Source organism: Prenolepis imparis, unplaced genomic scaffold, assembly GCF_030444845.1.
Source record: "Prenolepis imparis isolate NDT839.2.m4 unplaced genomic scaffold, iyPreImpa1.0 SCAF_4, whole genome shotgun sequence".
Taxonomy (NCBI): Eukaryota; Metazoa; Arthropoda; class Insecta; order Hymenoptera; family Formicidae; genus Prenolepis; species Prenolepis imparis.
In genome coordinates this window covers 2,314,065-2,340,049 of record NW_028141162.1, presented here as the reverse complement: position 1 = coordinate 2,340,049, position 25,985 = coordinate 2,314,065, and the positions used below count along the sequence as shown (strand labels likewise).

The window sequence follows — 25,985 nt, the reverse complement described above, 5'->3', positions numbered from 1 at the left end:
AACTTCAATATTTGATTATAACATATGTACTCTTTCTCAATTAAAAATTGTACTTCTATAAACTTAAATAAATAAACAAACTTGAAGGAGTGTCACAGCACCAAAGGAAAAAGAAAAAAAAGAAATCGAACTCGAAAAGGATGATTATTATACATCGCTACGTCGGCAGAGGATCGAATTTCGGACACATCTGATCCGAAAGATTAAAGGGCCGGAAGAAAAACGGGAAATGTGTAAAAATTGTGCAGCAAAGAAAAGAACGATTTTGGACGATGATGATGACGATGATGTTTGCGAACAAACGACGGCAACTTCGAGTAGCGATATTGCTGTTCACGGCTGGCTCACGGAGGAAGACAAGAATCTCTTGAGGTATTATTACTACATTCTTCATGAGGTCGATGACGTTTACGCAGGCACCTTAGAATCTGACACGTTAAAGAAGATAACAAGCATGGTGTCCACTGAATGGCAGGAAAGACACAAGGAGTGTTTCGATCGATTGATTCGGGAATTGAAAAGCGACTACGTTACGAGCATGAAAAAGTCCATCGTTGACTTTGCGCTGCAGGAACCATTCGAGGAAGCGTACAGTATCTGTGCACCAGTTAGTATCATGACAATATTAATTATTATGCGCATAACAATAATAATACAATGAGATAATACTATGGGATTTCGAGTAGCATTTCCTTAAAAAAATAAAATATTGTTTTATGTACAGTATAAAATTTCGAGCCTGATGTGTTGCGTAGACAGAGTTCAACGCGTAATTGCTCTTATGTGTGTAAAGTGTAAATAACACAATTTAAAACACAGTAGAAAATAATAACAATTAAAAACGCAAAAGAAAAAAAAACATAAAAAAGGAGTAATTAGTTTTTTATGTTAAATGCGATTCCGGCTTTCAAATTATTTGCGTTTATACCATGCATTTTCTAGCCATTGTTCTCCCGAGTCGTCGAGCCACTCTCGCCGGAACAAAGCGTTAAGTATCAAAAGATAAGGATGAAACTGGAAAAGAGATCGATTATCTTGTATCATTTGTGTATACGCAAAACTTTGGATTACTGGTATCGCGAATACGGGTTAGTGAGTTTTCATATCGTTGTAGTACCAATTATATATATTATTTTCAATACAGAATAATGACTATATTTTCCAACAATCATAGAGAAGTCAAACAGGTAGACAAAAGAGAACTGGCGTCGTATGGCCAACCGTACGATCTTTCGACGTTTGATCAAAAATTCATGACAATACTCAGAAACACGAGCGACGATCTTCTCAAACGATGGTTGCCAAAAATTTGCAACATTTTACTCGCGGTAAGAAGTACAATTTTTTAGTAATTATAAAATAGCGAAAAAAATATTTTGCATTAATATAAATTTGATTTGATGCATTTTTAATTGTTTCCTCAAAATATCTTCGTATTCAGGGTTCGAAGAAGGGAAATTTACCGTCGGTGGACGATCCGCGACATAATAGATTCTTTAATTGTCTTGCCTATGTCATGGAGGATCAATTGCGAGACTTGTGTTTGCGTTCGATGGAGGACTATATCGACTATCTTACTGACGTGGATGTGAGTATACATCTCTTAAGCCTAATCTACAATGGCAGTAAGCAGTATAGAGTAAGCAGTAAGCAGTAAGCAGTATGAAATGGGAATTGCCCATTTCGTTACTCCCGGTCTTTACATCCACTAAAAACAGTATACAATGGCAATAACAAGGCTGTAGGAATAGAGAGTATACTGTTTTTAGTGGATGTAAAGACTGGGAGTAACGAAATAGGCAATTCCCATTTCATACTGCTTACTGCTTACTGCTTACTCTATACTGCTTACTTCCATTGTAGACTAGGCTTTACGGACTTGGACATTCTCAATTAAAATTTGGATCAGTAAATGTTCCAACATTTCGATCGAGTGCATTGAATATAATTATTGCTTCAACAGTATACAAATTGTGGCTTTAATGTAGACGTTGTGGTGAGGAATACGTCTATCATTTTCGATCCCACATTCAATACATTCATAAACGGGCTTTCAATGTTGTTGAACTCTTTTTATGATGCTGTAACTACATTACCACGTGCGGAGATAAAATTGGAATGGGTTTATCCTGATACTGGTGCGCCTGAACTGCTCAAGGTATTTTATACAATATATTACGTTGTTTATAAATAATATATATAATAATTCGAAAAACTTATTATGAGAAATTATAATTATAATTATTATAATGACCAGAAATAATTTAGAAAATTATGCAATATTGTAATCATTAAGCTTCCATATATTTTCGTAGCCAATAATTTCTTCAGAGCTCCTCGAGCAGCACGCAAACATTATATCAAACTTAATTCAACAATACAAAACCGATCCGGAATTACAACTACGCGAATTTGACAAATATATGAGTTTAATAAACGGCGAGGATGTACAGCAAGTTCAGGATTTTTTAAAGGCACAACCTCCTAATCCATATGAAAAATATTGCGAACTCATTGATTATTACGATCGACTGAGCAAGAATGTACGGCTAGAATTTTATTGGACATCTTTCACCGAACTTTTTGAAGTTCACAGACATCATATTATAGAACATATTGCTTCTACAGCTGCTAATCTAAAGGACGAATTAATCTCAAGAATGGTTGCCGATTATCAGCAAAAAGTTCGATCGTATGTCTTTCATAGATTTAATAATATATAAATAAATTTTATATAAAATTTAATAATAATCTTACCTAATTACTAGTATAGGAGATGTTTATCAAAACATTGCCGACCAGGCATTAAGTATACCACCCAATACATCAGAACTCATGAAATTGCAGGCTTTTATACATAAATCTGAAACAGAAACAGTTTTTGAATTAGAAACTCGATTGAGAGACGTAATGAAATATATAATATTTTTATCGGATTATCATCATTTAACGCCGGTCGAGTTGAAGAGCAATAATTTTGCTTTCTATTGGTGAGTGCAATTCTGTAATTTAATTTATAAAATAATTTACGCTTTAATTTAATGTAGAATAAAACAATGAATTGCACTCTCTCATGATATAATTACGGAGAGAGTGGGGTTGTTGAAATAATATATATCTACAAATTCTGTAAACTCCTGTTATAATCGCGCGTGTTGACATTTTAACATATCAGGTATCACAAAATGTCTGAAATTTTCGAAAAGCATCGAGAGATAGTCGCAAGTAAAACAGGCGAATATCAAGCGACACTCAAAGCTGGAATCGAAAAATTCGAGCAGGATCTTCAAATATACGAGAAACACTGCAACGAGTTGCAGTACTGGGGTAACATCGAGGAGATACAGCGATACAAGAAGAAAGCTACGAGTCTCGATAACAAACTGGTCGCCGCTATGGATATAATTGCCGAATTCAACGACGAGGAGAAATTATTCAGCTGGGAAGTGTCACAGTATCCCTTGAGGAAGAAGGTAGGACAATTTAATTTTATCATTTAATATTCAATCTATCTATATATATATATATATATATATATATATATATATATGTATTTCAGGTTTGCTTTTTAATCCAAGTATTATTAAAAATAAAAATTATATAAATTATTGCACACATGTTTTTCTGCGGAATAACAAAAATTCTTGAATTTCCACATGCTGATCTTTTCTTTTATACTGTTTCTTTCATTTTTATACTGTCTAGATAGCCGATAAATTGACACCCTACAAAAAATTCTACGACATCGCCTGCGAATTCTTGACTAACTATGAAATGTGGACGGAAGCTATGATAGGTTGTTACGATCCCGAAGTGATTGAAAACGAAACCGGTATCGCGTTTCGTACGGTGTACAAGCTGGAGAAGGCTTTTCAAGAACCCGTGGTGAGGAAACTGGCGGAAATTGTGAGGACGAGAATCGAGGAATTCAAGGAGCACATGCCAGTGATATTGACTCTCGGTAATCCTTCGCTGAAGAGTCGTCATTGGGAGCAAGTCTCGGAGATTGTTGGGTTCCCGATAAAAGTCGATCAATACATGACGTTGGCCAAGGTAAGTCGCAAATCTGTGTGGCAAATCTGTCAGTAAAAATATAAGATAATTATTGTGTATTATTTATATACATCCGTAGATTCTCGACTATGGATTAGGCGATTACGTGGCGAAATTTGAGACAATATCCGAGGCAGCCTCTAAAGAGGGCAATCTAGAAAGAGCCTTGTTCAAGATGTATTCTGACTGGGCGGATATCGTGTTCATCGTTAATCCTTATCGTGATACCGGCACATATGTCATTGCCAGTGTGGATGAGATACAGCTGTTGCTCGACGATCACCTGACGAAAGCCCAGACCATGAAGAATTCTCTTTACATAAAGCCATTTGAGAAAGAAACTCTGTAGGTTTCTTCAAAAAATTTAAAAAATTAAAAATTTTTCAAATTAATTTTGTAATAAATCGTTGACTGTCAAACAAAATTTGTAAAAACGTTTATGCCATCAGAGAATGGGAAAACAAGTTACTCTTGCTGCAAGATATCATGGATTACTGGCTAAAAGTTCAAGCGACGTGGATGTATCTTGAACCGATTTTCTCGTCACCCGATATACAGCAACAGATGCCGGAAGAGAGTCGACGATTCAGTGCCGTAGACAAAGTTTGTAATTAAACTAACTTATTTTATAGCATATATAAATTTTAAACAATCTAAAATTAAACATACATAAGACAGATCTGGAGGGAACTTATGACAATCATTGCTGCTGATCCAGCAGTCATGATCGTCGTCGAGATTGACAAGATGCTGGATCGTTTGAAAAAATGTATCAATCTGCTTGAATTGGTGCAAAAAGGACTCGCTGCTTATCTAGAGAAGAAGAGGCTCTTCTTCCCACGATTCTTCTTCCTCTCTAATGACGAACTTTTAGAAATATTGTCGGAAACCAAGGATCCTACACGGTACGATTTTTTAAGCCGATCATTGTCATTTGTATTTATTTGTTTAATTGTCATTGTAGAGTGCAGCCGCATTTGAGAAAATGCTTCGAAGGCATTGCAAAGTTGAGCTTTACTGATAATATGGAGGCCACAGCAATGATATCATCCGAAGGAGAGGAGATTGTTCTTGAATACATAATCGATACGGCCGCTGCACGGGGACAAGTGGAAAAGTGGCTCCTCGAACTTGAGACTGATATGAAGAAAAGCGTAAAAGCTCAGGTTAATTGACATAGAGAGTTGCATAGAAGCATGATTTTTAAATATTGATACAATACATTAATATATCAATCTGCTTCATCTTCAGGTGATACGCGCTAAAAATGCTTTTCCAACTAAAGCTAGGAGTCAATGGGTCCTGGAATGGCCGGGTCAGACCATTCTTTGTGTTAGCAAACTATACTGGACGGCAGATGTTACTGACAAGCTTCCGAAGGGCCTTGAAAGTTTAAAAGATTATATAGATACGTGCACACACGAACTTAATGAAATCGTTAAGCTTGTTCGTGGTAAATTATCAACGCAGAACCGGACGACTCTAGGTAGAAATTTTTTTCTGAAAAATAATTCAGAAAATATAAGCTCAGTTACACATCTGTTTAAAATTAAATTATTTTCTTTCTTATTTACAGAAGCTTTAGTGACGCTAGATGTTCACAGTCGCGACGTCTTGGCGCAATTATGCGAGCAAGGTGTGAATCAGGTCACGGATTTTAAATGGCTTTGTCAATTGAGATATTACTGGATAGTGAGTAAATTCAAATATGTGACATCTCTCTTTCTTAATTTTTTACTATATACTAAAACAACACAAGCCATTCTTCAGTTTTATATTAAAAAGAATGATATTTCTAAAATATAATATTTTTTGACAAAATCAGCTGATAACAGTCAGAAAATATTAATCGAGTTTAAAGTACCATTACATATATTATTTAAAACATTATTATTTTAATTTTTATAACATATTATTATTAAAAAATTTAATTAGCAAATTGACGCTTTAATCAGCTGATTTCTATAAAAAAATATTACTAAAGCTAATTAAATTTCAAAGTAATAATATGTTACAAAAATTAAAATAGTAATATGTTGTAAATTGTAAATAATATGTTCTAATGGCTTATCTGCAATTAATGTTTTTTGACAGAAATCAGCTGATAACTGTCAAAAATATTAATCAAATTTAAAGAATTAAAACAAAAAAAAGTGATATTTTTATATAAAGTTTGTTTAAACTTGATTAATATTTTTGACAGAAATCAGCTCATTAAAGCATTAATTTGCTAACTAAATTTTAAAATAAAAAAATGTTATAGAAATTAAAATAATAAGGTTGTAAATAATATATTATAATACTTCAAACTCGCGAATAATATTTTTTGACAGAAATCAGCTGATAATTGTCAAAAATATTAATCAAGTTAAAAGAACTATAACATATTATTTAAAACATATTACTACTTTAATTTTTTGAACATATTGTTATTTCAAAATTTAATTAGCAAATATAACGTTTTAATCAGCTGATTTCTGTCAAAAAAGATTAATCGAGTTTGAATAAACTTTATATTATTTTTTTTTTAAATATTATTCTTTTTAATGTATAATATGTTATAATATACTTTACACTCGATTAATATTTTTGACAGTTATCAACTGATTTCTGTCAAAAAATATTAATCGAGTTTAAGGAAAATTATAACATATTATTTTAATTTTATTTTTAATAAACTTTATTGAAGTCAAGTTATCGATAAACTTGCATAAATAAATTTGGAGAAAAAATAAAATTAGCGCATTATAAAAATAAATATAATTTAATTATTAACGCGCGTTCTATTAAATTAATTGAAATGTGTGTTATAAAATAACAATTAAACATTTCTTATTTTTTATGTTTATAGTTTATGTTTATAACATACTATGCGCACGTTGAAAAAATCTCGTAAAATTTGAATCATTATCGCGAAGATAAATAGATAATCTCACAAATAACAAATGAAAAGTTAAATAAATTATAGTTACCCTATCGTTGCTCCGCCGTTGCCCGATGCCCCCCGGGCCACCGACCGACCTCTCTTTCTCCCTCTCTCTCTCTCTTTCTCTCTCTCTCTCCCTCTCTCTCCGCACCATTCCTTTATGGCACTCACTCGAAACACTTGCACTCGCGTTACTTTTTTTTCGTTCGCGACGTGCGGCGACGCCCGGATTTTAGATATCACATTTCAACGTGTTTCGGTAAAACGCGAGAATCGCGAGAGCTTATTCGCGCGCGAATAAAACCGATGCTCTGTTTTCGTGTCGCCGCTTTTTTCAAGGCCCACTTATCGAAAGGCCTCATCGAACGACAATGCAGCGACTCCCCCACGACGCACTCAGGAGTCGCCGATATTCCAAGAAATGGGCACTACATTTCACTATGTTTTAAATATCACAATTCAACGACGTAGAAATCGGATCGACAACGCCGAAAAACTCCGGAAATTCGAAAGCGCAACGGTAATTCGATCCGCCCGTTTAATGAAGTTGCCCGCGTAATGGACTCGCCCGTGCGATCGCGATCACGATGTCGGTACCCGATTTCGCGACGCGATCGGATTTGTACGATAATTAAGCACGTAAAAGCACTAAACTCACACTCGTACTGTCGCGGACCGACGATGAGCGCGCAAACGTTGATCGCAAACATTCGAAAATGCACCTAACAACAGACAGGCTTGTGCCAGTTACGGGACGCGCAGCACGGCAAGGTCGCAAAGTCGTAATGGCGGCACTGTTGCCAATTTCAGGTCCCGGCCGCGGCGGGAGGTGGGGGAAGAGGCATGGTGGGGGCTGGGGGGTGCGCGCGCCGTTCGTCACGTGACCGCGTCACGTGGCTGCGTCACGTGGTTTGGTGTGCCCCCCACCACCACCTCTGCGCAGCCGTGACGTGCGAACTCGGAGCTCGGAGCTCGGCTCGACTCGGCTCGGCTCGGCTCGACTCGGCGGTCCGAACAACTCCGACTTGACGACCTTGACGTGTTGCGCGTCCCATAACTGGCAGCTGGCAGTCATCAGGCACCATGGCAGGCACCAGTATTGCCGTTATTGTGTACTTTTTCGGTATAACATATTATTATTTTAATAATATAGCGCGCGCTTGTATTATTCTAGTATATTGCATATAATTTCTATTTCTCTCTTCCACATTTAGGACGAAAACTTGCACACAATGATGATAAACTCTACACTGGCTTATGCATACGAATACCTGGGCAATACGTCGCGATTAGTGATAACACCACTCACCGATCGATGTTATCGTACTCTCTTCGGTGCACTTAGTCTACATCTTGGCGGCGCGCCGGAAGGACCTGCGGGGACAGGAAAAACGGAGACCACCAAAGATTTAGCGAAAGCAGTTGCCAAGCAATGCGTTGTATTCAATTGCTCGGAGGGGCTGGACTACATTGCCCTGGGCAAATTTTTCAAAGTACATAAATTAGAAAGATTTAATTATAAGTACATTTAATTGGAGAGAGATTAAAGTTTAAAATGATAATAAGTAGCATTAAAAATATATAGATAAACAAATTTTTTTTATTTCAAATAATGTTATATTTTCAGGGATTGGCTAGCACAGGTGCGTGGTCTTGTTTCGATGAATTTAATCGCATCGACTTGGAGGTCCTGTCGGTTGTGGCACAACAAATGTTGACTATCCAGCGTGCTATACATGCGGAGAAGAAGACTCTGGTATTCGAGGATACGGAATTGAAACTCGATCGTACCTGCGCGGTATTCATCACGATGAATCCGGGATACGCTGGCAGAACAGAATTGCCGGATAATCTCAAAGCCCTGTTTCGACCAGTAGCCATGATGGTGAGCCATCAAAAATGCTACTGCGAATTTCCACGATTTTACGTTATATTTTTACGTTCAATCTTATAGGTACCGGATTATGCGTTAATAGCAGAGAACACGCTGTACTCGTATGGATTCTACAATGCAAGACCCTTATCTGTAAAGATAGTTATGGCTTATAAATTGTGTTCGGAGCAATTATCCAGTCAGAATCATTACGATTACGGAATGCGAGCGGTAAAGTCTGTTTTAATTGCGGCAGGAAACTTGAAATTGAAATATCCGAAGGAAAACGAGGACATTTTAATCCTGCGCAGTATCAAGGATGTAAATTTGCCCAAATTTCTCAGCGAAGACATGCCCCTATTTCACGTATGTATACACGTTTGTATAAGCGCAAATAAAAGAAGAATATGATATGAATATTGTTTTAGGGTATTACCTCGGATCTTTTTCCAAACGTGCAACTTCCGGAGCCGAACTACGTGCATTTAAACGCGTCTGCCTCTCAATCATGTACCGCCGCGAACATCCAATGTGTCCCGGTATTTCTCGAAAAAATTCAGCAGATATACGAAATGATGTTGGTCAGGCATGGATTCATGATCGTCGGGTATCCCTTCGCCGGCAAGACCACAGCCTATAAAATGCTAGCCGATGCCCTTGAAATTTGCGAGGAGAAGGTAAGTGCCAGCAGCGAACATAAAAAAGACTGAATTATATGTATATAATGATTTAATCAATCAAATTTAATTAATTTTAGAATTTGATGGACGAGCACAAGGTAGAGATAACGGTGATTAATCCGAAATCGATAACACTGGGACAGTTGTATGGACAATTCGATCCGGTGTCTCACGAGTGGTCTGATGGCATTCTAGCTATCAGTTATCGGGCTTTCGCGACCTCGACGAATGACAATCGAAAGTGGTTGATCTTTGACGGCCCGATAGACGCAATATGGATCGAGAGTATGAATACGGTCCTCGATGACAATAAAAAACTGTGTCTGATGAGCGGGGAGATCATTCAGTTAGCGCCGACGACCAATTTAATATTCGAACCGTTGGATCTGGAGGCCGCTTCACCGGCCACAGTATCTCGTTGCGGTAAATGGAATCTTCTCATAATAACGCAATGAGTGCAAGTTATCTGAAACTGAATGATCAACGTGTTACTCGAAACAGGTATGATTTATATGGAGCCTGGAGCGTTGGGATGGGAGCCTTTACTAAATTCTTGGATAGCGAAATTACCGGAAGTGATAGACGAATGGTTGCGGACCTTCCTATACGAATCGTTGTTCCTCAGATTTTGCAAACCCCTCTTTCACTTATTACGTCGGTGCAACGTAAAGGTAGATGACTTCTCGTTAGAAAGCGAGAATTAATTTTTTTATAGAGATTTCATATTTGTACTTGATTGATCCGTAGGAAATTTGTCCGATGCCTGATTCGAATCTTTTACGATCTGTCACTTATCTCATGGATTGCTTCATAGATGATTATTATAACGAAGAAGTTGTAAAGAATCTAAGCGAGCTTGATATGCGAGCACAGATAGAGGTTGAAAAGTTCGATAATTAAATAATAATTGATACGTTATTTGCAAGTATGTGACAATAGATTTAATTTCAAATGTAGGGTTCATTCTTCTTTTCGTGCATTTGGGCGATGGGAGGCACGTTGGAAGCCAAATACAGAGAACAATTTAGCATTTTATTTCGCGGCCTTCTGGAGAAAGAATTTCCACTCGCCCTGATGAATCAATTTCAGTTACAAAAACCAGTCCCACCACCTTTGAAACCTTACATCTTCGTCATGCCGAAGCATCATCTGGTATTTGATTATAGATTTATCAAAGAGGTGAATACGAAAATATATCTATATCTATAAAAATGTATTTATCTAATTTTAACATCTAAATAAAAAAAAGAAATGTTTAAATTTTTCTCGCGTCGCGTCTGATACTTTATTTTTTTCAAAGCGTTTTTATTATATCTGCTGAAATTGTGTTATTTCAGGGCAAAGGAAAATGGAAACTATGGTCAGACGAGTTAATATCCGCGCCGTCGATTCCTCGTGACATCCCAGTCAATCAGATAATCGTGCCGACAGTAGAAACGATACGATACACGGCGCTCTTTCAGATGTTGGTCCAACACGAGAAGCCAGTGCTTTTCGTGGGTTCGACAGGGACCGGAAAGTCCGTATATATAATCGACTTTCTGCTGAAGAAAAATAACGCCGCGGTGAATAGACCGTTATTGATCAATTTCTCCGCGCAGACGACAGCTAATCAAACACAGGATATTATTATGAGCAAGCTAGATCGCAGACGTAAGGGTGTCTATGGTCCTCCTATAGGAAAACGCTGGATCGTCTTCGTCGACGACGTCTCGATGCCGCTGAAAGAAACATTCGGAGCGCAACCGCCCATAGAATTGCTACGACAGTGGTTGGATCATTGGCAGTGGTAAAATATAGAATGAAATTATATATTTGATTTCTAGACTTTAATTTACAACGATAAAAAATTGTGCGATTAAGACATTAAATGCTTGTGAACGTTTCTCAAGAAATTGATTATTTATTTTAATTTATAAGCAACATTCACACAATTCGTTACTTACTTGTAGGTACGATAAGAAAGAAGGGACGATGATAAAATTGATCGAGATTCAATTAATGTGCGCCATGGCTCCGCCAATTACCGGGAAAGATGTCACGCCACGATTCAAACGGCACTTTTTCGTTCTGGCGATATCCGAATTTGAGGATGATATCATGATTACGATATTCAGCAAAATCGTTCTGTGGCATCTCGATACGAGGTCTATAAATTAAAATAAAATATATTTAATATTCAAAAAAAATATTCAAATATTTTTAATTAATTCGTGTTTTTATAGGGGTTTCAGCAAAGAATTTGATCCGTGCATTGATCAAATTGTTCTCGCGACGTTAGATATTTATAAAGAGAGTTTGTGCAATCTGCTACCGACACCTGCAAAGTGTCATTACATGTTTAATCTTCGAGATTTCTCCAGAGTAATCCAGGTTATTCATACTTTCGTATTATTCACTTTTAAGAAAAATTGTGTGTGTGTGCTAATTGTTACAATTATAATTATTACATAATTAGGGAGTGCTTCTATCGGTCCCGGAAACCATGCCTGCTCTCTCAAATATGAAACGATTATGGGTTCACGAGATACTTCGAGTGTTTGGCGATCGTTTAGTCGATGAAACTGATATTAATTGGCTGATACAGCAAATAGACGTGACACTAAAGGAACGTATGGAAGTTCCAATGGAGGAGCTCTTCGAAGATTTATTGTCTAACAAAGAAGAATACGTTAAAAAAGTAAGATTATCAGAAGTTATAAGTTTCTTTGTTAATAAAAAAAGAAAGTTGTGATCTTTTTTGCATCATAAATTTTTGCAGATCACCATAAACGAATTACGAAATTTGTTATATTGTGATTTCACCGATGCCAAGGCGGACATACGCCTGTATCAAGAAGTCAGTGATCTAGAACAATTGCGAGAGATCGTGGAAACGTATCTTTCCGAATACAATTCAATGACCAAGAAGCCTATGAACTTGGTATTGTTCCGGTAAATTTTTGTTTTACATTCTTGCTAAATAATTACCTTGTCTTGTGCGTTAAATTCGGGATAAATGTTAAGGTACGCAATCGAGCATCTGTCGAGGATAGCCCGTATCATCAAGCAACCGCGAAGTCACGCTCTTCTCGCCGGAGTTGGCGGATCCGGAAGGCAATCTTTAACCAGGCTGGCGTCGCATATTTGCGACTACGACGTATTCCAGGTCGAGCTTACGCAACAATATGGCATGCATGAATGGCACGAGGATATCAAAACTATTCTGAGAAAAGCCACTACCACCGAGTTGCACTCGACTTTCTTCTTCAGCGACACGCAGATTAAAGAGGAGAACTTCTTGGAGGATATCAGCAATATGCTGAATTCTGGAGAAGTAAATAAATGTGACAAATTACTGTTTTCTCTCCGTGTCTCTCCCTCCGTTTTTTCTCTTTGTTCGTTATCGAAAATTACAGAAAATTTCACATTTTTTATTTTTCTTTAGGTACCCAATATATATACGGCTGACGAGAAGGCTGAAATATGTGAAAAAATGAAACATATTGATCAACAAAGGGAACGAGCGTTACAAACAGACGGTAGCCCTACAGCGCTTTTTAACTTATTTGTGCAAATATGCCGCGATCAGTTACATATCGTTGTCACCATGTCTCCTATCGGCGACGCCTTCAGAAATCGGATCAGGAAGTTCCCGGCTTTAGTTAATTGTTGCACCATAGATTGGCTTCAGGTATTGAAAAGCTCTAAAATCATCAAACATATATTATTTAATACAGTATACTGCATTATATCGTTTATTTACTTAAGTCATGGCCTGAAGATGCTCTGCTAGCTGTCGCGACGAAATTTTTAGCGACGATTGAACTTACTGATCACGAAAGAAAAGCCAGTATTGACATGTGTCAATTTTTCCACATGTCCACTGAAAAGTTAAGCGAAGAGTTCTTCGTTCGTTTAAAAAGACGCAATTATGTGACACCTACCTCTTACCTCGAAATGATCAACACCTTTCAGAGTTTGCTTGACAAAAAACGCGGGTAAATATGATTCTTGTTTTGGCTTAAAAAATCGTTCCATGATTAACTTTCCACAATATCGTAGAGAAGTGCTATACGTTAAAGCTCGATACGAAGGCGGATTAGGACAATTGGACAGCACGCAGCATCAAGTGACAGATATGCAAGATATATTGAAGCAATTGCAACCGAAATTAATTGCAGCCACGCAGGATATCCAGAAAATGCTAGCCGATGTCGAGAGAGAGAGTCAAGACGTGGCGGAATTTGAGAAAATTGTCAAAGTCGACGAAGCTGCGGCACAAGTAAGATTGTACAATAGCGATTAATATATATGAAATTAATATTAAAATAAACATTAATAATATATAAAAATATATAAATAAAGAAAGCGATAATTATGTTCATGTATGTAATAAAAAAATATTGCTATATCAGATAGTAGCGGACGAAGCAGCTGTGATAAAAGCTGAGTGCGATGCTGATTTAGCCGAAGCCATGCCTATTTTAAATCGCGCTCAAGCAGCTTTAGACACACTGACATTGGCAGATATTGCAGTGGTAAAAGCAATGAAACATCCACCGTATGGTGTGAAGCTTATTGTGGAGAGCATTTGCGTCCTCAAGGTACATAATAAAAAATAGCATGTATTATATCGTTCGCGAAAAAATTTGTAATTATTATCCAGATATATTTGTTAAAATTTAAATAAATTATTGCAGCAAATAAAGCCGGAAAAAATGCTGACGAAGGAGGGCACGCACGTCGATGATTACTGGAAGGCTGCCTTAAGAATGCTGAGCGATGCTAAATTTTTGGACTCGCTGCTCCACTTTGATAAGGATAATATACCGGATAAAGTGATAGAAACGATACGAAATGAATATTTGACTAATCCAGATTTCGATCCGGAGAAGATAAAAAAAGTCTCGGCGGCTTGCGAAGGATTGTGTCGTTGGGTCATCGCGATGTCAGAGTACGACATAATCGCTAAGATCATCGCTCCTAAAAGAAAAGCTTTGGTGACAGCTGAAGCTGTCTATCACAACGCTATAGAAAAGTTAAATTTGAAGAAAGAACAATTGCGCCAAGTTCAGGTATAACATATTTAAATTTTTTCAGTGAACTTTAATATATTGAATAATTTATAAAATGATTTATAAAATCCAATTTCTATAAGAAATTATATGTCTAAATTTTACGTTAAAATTCTTTTGTATTAGGAAAAATTATTGCATCTTCAAGAAACCTTAAACAAGAGAAAGGCAGAGTTTCAAGCCATGTCGGATCAAGTGACGGACTGCGAGACGAAACTAAAGCGAGCCGAGGATCTTATCGGAGGATTGGGTGGAGAATATGCGCGTTGGTCCCAAACTGCCGAACAATTGGGCAACAAGTAAGAGATCGATCTGAAACCTATTTTTTTATTATTTCATAAAACATACCTCATGCATTCGATTCAACATTCTTTCTATTTTCTTATAGATACCATCGGCTAACAGGCGACGTAATAATCGCTTCCGGCGTAGTGGCTTACTTGGGTCCGTTCACCATGCCGTTTCGCGTGCAGCAGATAAATGAATGGGTGCAATTGTGCACGAATCTGCAAATGATTTGCAGCCACGATTTCCAGCTGCGCGAAGTACTCGGCGATCCGGTTTTAATCAGAACCTGGATCATCGCCGGATTACCCGCCGATGCGTTTTCCGTCGACAACGGAATCATTATTATGTAAGTCGATTTCCGAATAATAAACCTACATCGTGTAATCCTGCATTTTTTACTAGGAATGCCAGAAGATGGCCGCTAATGATAGATCCACAGAGCCAAGCTAATAAATGGGTAAGAAACTTGGAGAAAAAGAATAATTTAAGCATTATTCGGCTGAGCCAGCACGATTATATAAGGACCTTGGAAAATGCGATACAATTTGGACAACCTGTACTATTGGAGAACGTGGAGGAAGAATTAGATGCCGTTCTCGAGCCGATACTTCTCAAACAGACGTTCAAGCAGGCCGGTGCATTATGCATAAAATTGGGCGATACTGTCGTAGAATACAACATTAATTTTAGGTACGCTCTAATTATACATTTATATAGAATATATTTCATTTTTTAGCTTAAGATCTTGAAAATGTATAAAACATATAAAATTTAAAATAAAATCTTGTTACATAAAATAATAATTATTAATATTATTGACAGGCTTTATATTACGACAAAATTAAGAAATCCTCATTACCTGCCGGAAATAGCTGTGAGAGTAACTCTACTGAATTTTATGATAACTCCAAGTGGTTTGGAAGATCAGTTGCTTGGTATCGTGGTCGCGAGGGAAAGACCCGACTTGGAATCAGAGAAGAACGTTTTGATCGTGCAAAGTGCTGCGAACAAAAAGTATATTCTTTTTTAATCTCTTTACGTAGTCAGAGATTTATATTCTATTCTTACTTGTAACTTTATTTTACATAGAATGTTGAAGGAGACAGAAGATAAAATCTTGGAAATACTTTCTACGGCGAAAGGTAACATCTTGGAGGACGAGGAAGCCATCGACATCCTAATGGTGTCTAAAAATTTAAGCGACGATATCCAAGTGAAGCAAGCGGCCACGGAAGTCACAGAAAAGTCGATCGACGCCGCGAGACTTCAGTATCAACCTATCGCAGCCTATTCAACCATGTTATTCTTCACGATAGGTATAATCGTTGAAAATAAAAAATTAATATGAGAGTAAATAAGATTTTTCTTAATAAAAAATTGTAAGTAATTTTTTTTCCTTGCAGCGTCTTTAACCAATATAGATCCCATGTATCAATATTCGTTGGTCTGGTTTGTAAATCTTTACAATATGGCTATCAGCAATACGGAGCCAGCCGACATTGTTGAGAAACGTCTGAAAGACCTGACCAAATACTTTACATATTTCCTTTACGTCAACATCTGTAGATCGTTGTTTGAAAAGGATAAGCTACTTTTCGCACTGCTTCTCGTCATCAATCTGCGCGAAATAAGCGATATGCCGGAAACCGCGAGTCAATGGTTGTTCCTGTTAACCGGGGGGGTAGGCTTAGAAAATCCATACGTTAATCCCGCAGAATGGCTACTTGTTAAGCAATGGGACCAGCTGTGCAGATTGGATAATATCAAAGGATTCGAAGTAAATTGCTGCATAATCGCGCGCTCGCGTAATTAATATTCATAGAATATTAATTTAATGTTAATATTAATTTCGTAGGGCATCAGAGAATTGTTCTCCAAAGCCATCAGCGAATGGAAAGAGATATTCGACTCGAGAGAACCGCAGAAACGACCTTTTCCGCCGCCATACAAAAATATAAATTCATTCGAACGATTATTAATTCTACGATGTATCCGGCCTGATAAAATTATCTCAGCTACACAATTACTCGTGGAAGGTAAGAAACACAAAAGTTATACGAACATTAATCGAAAGATTTTTTGACGGACATCGATCGCGTTTGATGTTGCAGAAGAATTAGGCTCTCAATACGTGGAAGCACCACCTTTCGATTTGGCATCCTCTTTCGCGGATTCCAACTGTTGCATTCCATTGATATTCATCTTGACACCTGGCGCCGATCCGGCGCAAGCCTTGCTGGCATTCGCCGATGAGCAAGGTTACGGTGCTAAACGTCTTTTCTACTTGTCTCTCGGCCAAGGTAAATATTCGTAGAGAGAGGAATTTGTCGCAAAAATTGATTGCGCTATTATTCACCAGGTCAAGGACCAATAGCGGAAGGTCTGATTAAGAACGGCGTCCAACACGGCAACTGGGTGGTATTGCAAAATTGCCACCTGGCCAAGAGCTGGATGCCGACACTTGAGAAGATCTGCGAGGGCCTGATACCCGACACGATTCACCCTGATTTCCGGTTGTGGCTGACCAGTTATCCATCGGAACATTTTCCCATCTCGGTTCTCCAGAACGGCATCAAGATAACGAATGAGCCGCCCAAGGGACTCAGGCCCAACATCTTAAAGTCCTACGCGAGCGATCCGATCAGCAATTCCGAATTCTTCGAAGGCTGCATTCAGAGCGAGTACTTCAAGAAGCTCCTGTACTCGTTGTGCTTCTTCCACGCTGTCGTGCAAGAGAGACGCAAGTTCGGCCCGATCGGTTGGAACATCCCTTATGAATTCAACGAAACCGACTTGAGGATTAGCGTTCTGCAATTGAAGATGTTCCTAGATGATTACGAGGATGTGCAGTTCGACGCTTTGAAGTATCTCACGGGCGAATGCAATTACGGAGGAAGAGTTACGGACGAATGGGACCGCAGAACGTTGAACACAATCTTGGCAAAGTTTTATTGTCCGTAAGTATCAATGAGTTATGTTTACATTTATTCATGAAGAGATTATTATTTATGTCGTTACATATATAGAGAGCTGTTAGCCGATGAAATCTACTACTTCGACGTATCGTCCACTATTTACTACTGCCCGATTGTCAAAGAATACGAGGCGTATGTTGCATACACGAGAAAACTCCTGATAATTACTGAGCCAAGTGTATTCGGCATGAACGAAAATGCCGACATTCTTAAAGATCAACGAGAGACAGACTTGTTATTCACTTCACTGCTGCTCACTCAGGTAATTTTTCATCTAAACAATAACGATAATATTATATGTACATCTTATCATATTTTTTTTCTTAATTTCATCCAACATTATTTAATTAGGATCGAACGGTACGTAATTGTGATGTTGTCATAAAAATAATGAAATCGTAATTAATTATACTAATCATTAGATTTTATGTAATATTTTTTACTTATCGCTCACATCTATAGGATCTTTGGAAAATTAAGAGAGAGGTATGTTTCTTTCGCACAAGATCTTTCTAAGTAATGATTTGTTATTATAGATGATCCAATCTAAGAATTCTAAATGTGAACCAACTAATTTAAATGAAAATAATGAAGAACATTCTATTATTTCTTTTCTTAGGAAGCTGTCAAACCTGGTTTGAGACAAGCGTCTGACGACGAGGTGGTTTACGACGTCGCGACAGAAATCTTAGATAAACTTCCGGATGATTACGATCTCATTGCAGCGCTTGCAAAATATCCTACGTTATATAGCGAAAGCATGAATACTGTGCTGGTGCAAGAAATGGACAGATTCAACAAATTATTACGTTGCATCAGAAGTAGCCTCATCAATGTACGAAAAGCTATCAAAGGTATCCGTTTATTAATTCTTCGATAAAAAACATCCGAAATAAAAAAATTGTCGATTAACACAAATCACAATTCAACAAAAGAAACTATAAGAAAGAGAATAATCATTTCTTGCAATTTTTAATTCCGTCAATTTGACTTTCAAATAAAATAAAAGTGATAAATAACTATATGATATATTAGAGAAGTTTTGTTGTAATTAATATTAAATATGTTGTTGTGAGATTCTTTTAGACTTTAAAATAAATTTGTTGCACTGATTATAATTAATAAAATATTTATGATTAAATATCTATTGTGAGCAAATTGTGAATGCCATTCTATCAAATCTATCAAATATTCTTTACCAAATATTATTCGATACGTTCAAACTTCAGGGTTTTTTAAATCGTTAAATGCAAATCTAATGTTAAAATTGATAATTTAAAAATGAATGTATTAAAAGTTTCAACATGTTTATTTTTAATTACAATATAAAACTTCTCCATTATACAATAGCTATAGCACAGTAAAATGCATTAAAATAGTTCTTTGCAACTTTAATCACAATTTTCTCAAAATAAATGACGTGACAGAATTTGGAAGTTGAAAATATATATTAAAAAATTATATTATTGCAATGCTACATTTAGGTATGATATCAATGTCTTTCGAGCTTGAAGACATTTACGAGGCAATTTTGATGAGCAAGATACCTCTTTTGTGGAAACAAAATTCTTATCCGTCCTTAAAGCCTTTGGGCAGTTATATTAGTGATTTTCTACATCGTTTAATATTTCTACAGGTAATTATTTGTATACTATATTTAATATTTTATTCTTTTGGATTCGAAACATTCATTTTCATGTAAATTAATTATTATACAGAAATGGTACGACGAAGGACCACCCGTCACCTTTTGGTTACCAGGATTATACTTCACGCAAGCATTTTTGACCGGGATACGGCAAAATTACGCGCGAAAGTATCGGATTCCTATAGATCTTCTCGCATTTGACTTTGTAATCCTTAAAGAAACTGTCTTCACGTCCGCACCAGAGAACGGCATTTACATTTATGGATTATTTTTGGATGGCGCAAGATTTGACATGGAAAAAATGTCCGTAGAAGAGAGCTTCCCCAAAGTGCTTTACGACAACGTACCCTTTGTAAGTGGTTTTATTCGTCCAAATAAAAAATATACAGATCGATAAGACACTTATTTTTCAAATAATTAATGTTGACATTTATTCAAATTAATGACTTAATTAAAATTGAGAAAAATGCAAAGAATTGCATAACAGAAAATGTATTCTCGTTCTTTCTAGACGGCTTTATTGGAACACACGTTTTTAGAGATAGAATTTTAATTTTTATTGACGTATTGCGTGAAATTTTGAAGTTTACTTTTTCACGATACATATTATTTTTACAGCTGTGGCTGATACCGATGAAAAAGCAGGATATCAAGGAAAGGCGATCGTACATCTGCCCGCTTTATAAAACCAGCGAACGTCGCGGGGTTCTGTCCACCACCGGTCACTCCACGAATTTTGTCATAGCCATGTGGTTGCCCACGATAAAGCCACCAGAACACTGGATCATGCGGGGAGCGGCTATGCTTTGTCAACTAAGTGAATAAAAAATATCAGATCACGTAAATATTAATTATACTTTTCCGTCCAATCATTGCGATGATAGATTATATATTTTATTTGAAAAAATATTATTTTTCGCGTCGTAAACTCGTTTCTTATCGCGAAAGTTGCCAAGAATATTATTTTTTTTCATTTAAACTAGAAAACCGAATTAGATACATAAATAAGGTAAAGCTGAGATAAATACATATCAACATACAATATGTAAAGCAGATTAGTTAATAAAGTTGACTATTTTTTTCTTTTTCTTCGTTTTTTTAGAGATATGCGCTCGTAATATGCCTTCCATGTTTTTTGAATGATCTTGGCGGCACGATTTCGCGTAAACAAATCTAGTTTCTCGGTAAAGGCTATCATCAATGCTATTTCTCGCTCCTTTTTATATCGAGTGTACAACACTCGTTGTACGCTCAACTGATCCTAATGAAGAAAACATGCTAATGTTTAAAAAGAATTGCAAACACATCAAGCTAATTGAGGGTAAATCATATAGGTATAATACATACTTCCGCATCTTTTGTTTCTGTTTCAATAATTTCCTTGTCTTTCGACAATTTCTCCGTCAAAGCATGAAATCCGCCGATATCGCGATCGTATTTAACGAGGAGATCTAAATATTTCCGCTCGACTTTCGCGCTAAAATGTATAATCCATTACATGGATAAATTTTTAATCACGTAATGTTTGAAAATCATATCCTCTATTTACATACCACACGTCGAAAAGTTTCTTTTCAACTTCCACATTGAACTCCATAACGTCGTGTAATTTGCATTTTGCCGAATCTATTTGAGATTGCAATGACTTTCGCGTTTCTTCTTCTTTTGCCACAATTAACATCTTTCGCATTGATTCTTCTCTAAAAATAATAAAGTTGTGTTGTAAAATTATTTATAAAAATTGTTTTAAAATTATGTACATTAAATAAATAGAATTTTTCTTTAAATAATAATAAATATTTTAATACATTTCTCTTGGTATTTCTAATTCTGATGTTTTTCGGATGCTTCTCATTATTTCTTCCTCGTCGTTTATGCAGACAACGATATCTCTTTCGAAAATTTCGAAATTTGAGTTTTGCTCGTCGGATATTTTCTGCAAAACTGCCAATAATATTGATAAGTAATTTATAGTCTGTGCTCTAAATAACTAAGAATATATTATTTTATTATGAAAGAGATATTTTACCTTCAAGTTCCGATAAAGTTTCCGCTATTTTTGTCTGGCTTTCATGCAAATTGATAGCATGCATACGTTCTCCTTCAGAAGTCCTTTTCATTCGCGATTTGACACATTTTTTGAAAAGCTCAATAAGATTAATAATTTCTTGAAGTAACGGCGAAGTTTCAATACCGCGTTTTTCAATCTATTAAATAATAATCATAATTAAGTAATAATAAAACATAAAAAGACAAGAGATAATTTGGATAAATATAAAACATTTAAATAGAAAAACACCAACAAAATAAAGATTTTTTAAATGAAATTTAATCTGTTTAAATAAGATATAAAATCTATATAGTGCTAAAAAATATATATATATTACTGATTCTTCTAGTTTGCTAGAAATTCCTGCCAAAAGTTTTTCCATTCGAATTATCGAAATTGCGATATCTTCTTGGCTCATATTTATTGCTATATTATTCTTTGAAACGCAGTAATCTTATAATTTCTTCACTTTTGTAGAATTATTCGGAATGTCAAATATACATTTAACGATCCAACAAGGTAAATTCCTATGGTTACCATTCTCATCGTAAGTTAAAAAAGGCTCGAAAAGATCTTGTACAAAAAGAGTGTAATCTTATTATTACGTGAATCTTATATATATTATCATGAATTTTTAAGCGAAATTAAATTTTACTTTAAAAATCAATTTTCTGACTTAAATAAAAAATATATATTTTAAAAAAATATAGTGATTGTTGTTTTACTCTGCTTATATGAGCGCGCAATAACATATACAACCAAAATGAATGAACATTCTTTTATCAAAGCAAAGATAACCGCTTTATTCTTGCTTATCTTTAGCTGCGTGTGATGCATGTAAAAAAAAGTCAAGATCTCAGAAAATTTATCGCGATTCATGTATATTTCGCATCGTTGTGCAATAGACTAAAAATTACGAAAATGTCAATATATTATATAGAAGCGCGCTCAGAAATCCTACCCGTAGTAAAATAAGATTTGATTGATCAATGGAGATAAAAAAGAGCAAAGTTTCTTCGTTCCGATATTAGTTAATTAACAGTGTTTGCTGTTATCTAAATAAAATTATATAGATGATCATCTAGATGAAATTTTGGCGTTATCTCTTATCTTTATATATATAGATAATTAAAAAATGTATTATCTATATCTGCATCTTAGATAAAAAAAAGTGTTATCTTTACTAAATTATCTAAAATAATATTCAGATAATTTGATTTAGAGTTTCATAGCACATGAAAATATTTTAAGTATAGTAGAACTTGAGCAGTAAACGATAAAAATTTATAAATAAAAAACTATGAATATATTTTTATATCTCTTTTATAATTTCCATTTTTTTAATTTTACATTACATTTTTATTTATTTACATTTTTTAACTGTTTACATAAGCGATTTTAAAAATAATATTATCTGGAAGTTATCTAGATGAATCGTCATATAATTTTATCTTTCATCTAGATACATTTAAAACAAAATCATCTTCATCTTATCTAAGATGAATTTACATATTTTTATCTCATCTTTATCTAGCTAATTTTAAAATCATCTAAGCACAACACTGTTAATTAAACGCTACCCTCAATTAAATCTAGCATCGCGGGTAGGATTTTCGAATGCACCAGAAATATATGCGATAAGAGAAAAGGATTTTTCTCGTTTCTAACGTTCGGCGATATTCCGAGAGAAGGCGTTCCGCTCGTCGTCGCGAGCTCGATGAATTTGACATCGCGCACACATATACATGCAGACACACATACACACCGTGAATAATCTCAATCATCTGCTCCGCGCCTCCCATGTATGCGACCGGGATTTAAACATGACGTTCTGAATGGAATTGCTATGATATATCATCCATCGGAGCGTGTTGTACTTTCCGAGCTGGTGTTCGACCTGGAAACGACGAGTGCACGATGCAAACGTCCACCGGACGATCCCGTAGCAGGCTGTTATTTTGACAATTAACGCCACACCTAAATTACGCAATTTATTTATCATAAACTCGAAGCGTATTCACATCCAAAGCATATTATATATATGTACCTGGGAAGACGTCTATCTTCTAGTGCGTGCATGAAGATTGCAGAGTAGTTGGCTGTGATATTTGTATAATTTTATCCTCCATACACAATTTCACGAACGTAAAGACGTTTTGAATTTCCTAAATTTTGATCCGTAGAGAGGTGAAATTCTTCTGACCAAAAAAGATCTACCACGAGACTTCCTTTTTCTTAACATTGAGCAGGTATAGACGTAAAGCGCGCTGCGACAAAAGTTGTATTCATGCCTTTTTGTCTGAGAAGTAACGCAGTTTGCAAAATGGAAGAATATTCTGTTGCATCCGACGTGTCGGTGGTCGACGTGTACGACATTGCATCAGAGATAGGGAAGGAATGCGAAAAGCTTATAGATCTGTTTGGGGCACAGTCGGTGACCAATCTTATGCCAAAGGTAATCAATGCTTTAGAGTTACTCGAGAATCTTGCTATCAAGAATGAGCGTGAAAATACTACGGTGCAAGAGCTGAGCGCCAAGATCTCTCAGCTTGAGAGCGACAAGATTGGGAAAGCTGAGGATAGGCAACGATTTGAAAAAGTAATCATATATTTAAGTCGCATTAATTTTGCTATAATTTGTGTAATTTATCAGTTCTTGATTGATAATACAATTCATTTGATTTTTTTTTAGGAACTGGAACAAATTGAAGAACACTGGAGACAGGAGTCCCGTGATTTAGTAGCCATGGTTACTAGATTACAGGAAGAGAACAGACGATTAGCTGAAACTTTGCAAGAATCACGAAGTGACAGTCAGTACAGCAGTAAACAAACAAGTACTAACACCAATTAACTCTTTACTAATCCAATGGTTATTAAAATATTTTGTTAAATATTAAGAAACCGACGAAATAATTGTCTGCTTTATTTTTTAGCTATCACGCCTAGTCAAGAAGTTGATATAGCAGTTCTGCAGCATTTAAGATCCATGATAGATAAGCAGAGAGATCAGATCCGCGCTAGAGATCGAGAATTATCGCAAAAGACTGCAGAAATTGAAAATGTAAATTGGTACTTATATCTGTATACAGCTCAGTTTTGTGTACACAAACAAAAGAACATTTTTGTTGTTAAAATTCTTTTCGTTTTAACTATCAAGTATAGGCATGCAACTTAGTAAAAATTCGATGCTATCTCCAGGACAGTTGGCCAATGACTGAAAGAATTGTTTGTCACAATAAATATAGATAAAAACAAAGAAACTAATTGGAATCATCGCTGAATAAATTAAAATATACAAGGTTTACAAGAAACTGCATGCCTGTACTTGAGAATTAATTATTAATTACATGATAGTTACATCTCTTTTATTTTACAATATATTTTTACAAGCTACTAATTGTAAGAGAATAATCAAAACATTCAATTTTATTGTATTTTATAGTTGACTGCTCAGGTGGAGAAGCTTACTGTAGTTGGACGGGAACTGAAACGTAAACAACGACAGGCGCAAATGCAAGCCCGAAGTTTAGTAGAGGAGAGAGCCGACTTTTTGGCTCAACTGCAGGATCAAAATCGGGAACTTATAAATCTCCGAGGTCGGCTTGGCATGGCTAGGAAAGAAAACGAGGATTTAAGTAAATTACAAGGCTGTCCCGATTTAACGAATAAAGCAATTTATGACTTGGACGATCCTGATAGACCTAGATTTACGACTGCTGAGCTTAAAGAGATTTTGCACGAGCGAAATGAATTGAAAGCAAGAGTTTCAGATCTCGAAGACGAACTAGAATTGTACCGACCAAAACCTGAAATGTATGTCGTTAGACGTTAAAAATTTCACTTACAACAAAATTTGTGCAAAACTTATATAATTATAAATATAAATATTTTTTTTCTCATATGTAATTATAATATAATTACATATGAGATATGTGTAATTATATAGTTGTATAAGTATAAATTATATATAAATGTGTCACAATGCTTCTTTGTATAAAATAAATTTATGCCATTTGTATGTTATTTTACAGTCCAGAGGATGATAAAGATGCACCTGTACAAGGACCGCTTCCTTATGAACCAGATGATGCACCCTGGAAGAAATCCTCCGAATCCGGTATTCGTAAATTGTATGTGTTCAACATTTTATTATATGCGTTTCTTGCTATTTGTATATGACATGTATTAATTTTACAGCTTCCGAAAGATATTCTCGGAATCTAGCAGCAGCTTCCTTGGAGGTAGTAGTCCCAGACGAAGTCTTTCTAGTCTTTCGAAGATGGCCCTATCTGGTAGCAGTACCTGTGATACATCTATATAATGTTTTCTTAAAAATACGTTGGATAATTTTAAGCTAGATTGAATAAGCAAGGATGACGTTGCTTATATATATACATATACTTTCTATATACATTTTCATTTTTATTACACA

At 35.8% G+C, this 25,985-nt stretch overlaps 3 protein-coding genes across 4 annotated transcripts; 2 read left to right on the top strand and 1 right to left on the bottom strand.

Moving 5' to 3' along the window:
- Positions 1-101: 101 nt before the first annotated feature.
- LOC145934642 (dynein axonemal heavy chain 7) lies at positions 102-20,325 on the top strand. The gene is made up of 49 exons (XM_083035238.1): positions 102-607; positions 943-1,088; positions 1,175-1,328; positions 1,442-1,588; positions 1,964-2,158; positions 2,316-2,692; positions 2,769-2,990; positions 3,176-3,473; positions 3,706-4,053; positions 4,133-4,398; positions 4,503-4,656; positions 4,732-4,958; positions 5,018-5,219; positions 5,305-5,539; positions 5,630-5,745; positions 8,194-8,472; positions 8,607-8,864; positions 8,934-9,218; positions 9,281-9,529; positions 9,610-9,955; positions 10,034-10,203; positions 10,280-10,411; positions 10,490-10,711; positions 10,870-11,321; positions 11,485-11,679; positions 11,758-11,905; positions 11,991-12,212; positions 12,294-12,466; positions 12,539-12,848; positions 12,960-13,205; positions 13,283-13,512; positions 13,577-13,796; positions 13,930-14,118; positions 14,215-14,589; positions 14,716-14,888; positions 14,978-15,223; positions 15,280-15,567; positions 15,700-15,891; positions 15,967-16,193; positions 16,281-16,654; positions 16,733-16,913; positions 16,989-17,177; positions 17,237-17,834; positions 17,904-18,114; positions 18,315-18,338; positions 18,472-18,706; positions 19,337-19,488; positions 19,571-19,852; positions 20,119-20,325. The coding sequence occupies exons 1-49, from the start codon at positions 230-232 to the stop codon at positions 20,323-20,325; spliced, it is 11,745 nt and encodes a 3,914-aa protein (XP_082891364.1). The 5' UTR covers positions 102-229.
- A 227-nt stretch (positions 20,326-20,552) lies between these two features.
- Positions 20,553-23,409, bottom strand: LOC145934646 (uncharacterized). The gene is made up of 7 exons (XM_083035243.1): positions 23,316-23,409; positions 21,888-22,123; positions 21,530-21,707; positions 21,309-21,444; positions 21,054-21,200; positions 20,848-20,977; positions 20,553-20,761 (listed from the first exon to the last, which is right to left on the bottom strand). The coding sequence occupies exons 2-7, from the start codon at positions 21,966-21,968 to the stop codon at positions 20,573-20,575; spliced, it is 861 nt and encodes a 286-aa protein (XP_082891369.1). The 5' UTR covers positions 21,969-22,123; positions 23,316-23,409; the 3' UTR covers positions 20,553-20,572.
- On the top strand, positions 23,332-25,960 carry Rilpl (Rab interacting lysosomal protein like). 2 transcript variants are annotated; one of them, XM_083035241.1, is made up of 7 exons: positions 23,334-23,619; positions 23,734-24,149; positions 24,243-24,387; positions 24,487-24,614; positions 24,996-25,366; positions 25,585-25,683; positions 25,751-25,960. In XM_083035241.1, exons 2-7 carry the CDS (start codon positions 23,838-23,840, stop codon positions 25,872-25,874), a joined length of 1,179 nt encoding a protein of 392 aa, XP_082891367.1. In that variant the 5' UTR covers positions 23,334-23,619; positions 23,734-23,837; the 3' UTR covers positions 25,875-25,960. The 2 variants fall into 2 exon arrangements, with proteins under 2 accessions (XP_082891368.1, XP_082891367.1); XM_083035242.1 differs by having other exon boundaries at positions 23,332-24,149; positions 24,243-24,363.
- Positions 25,961-25,985: the final 25 nt, after the last annotated feature.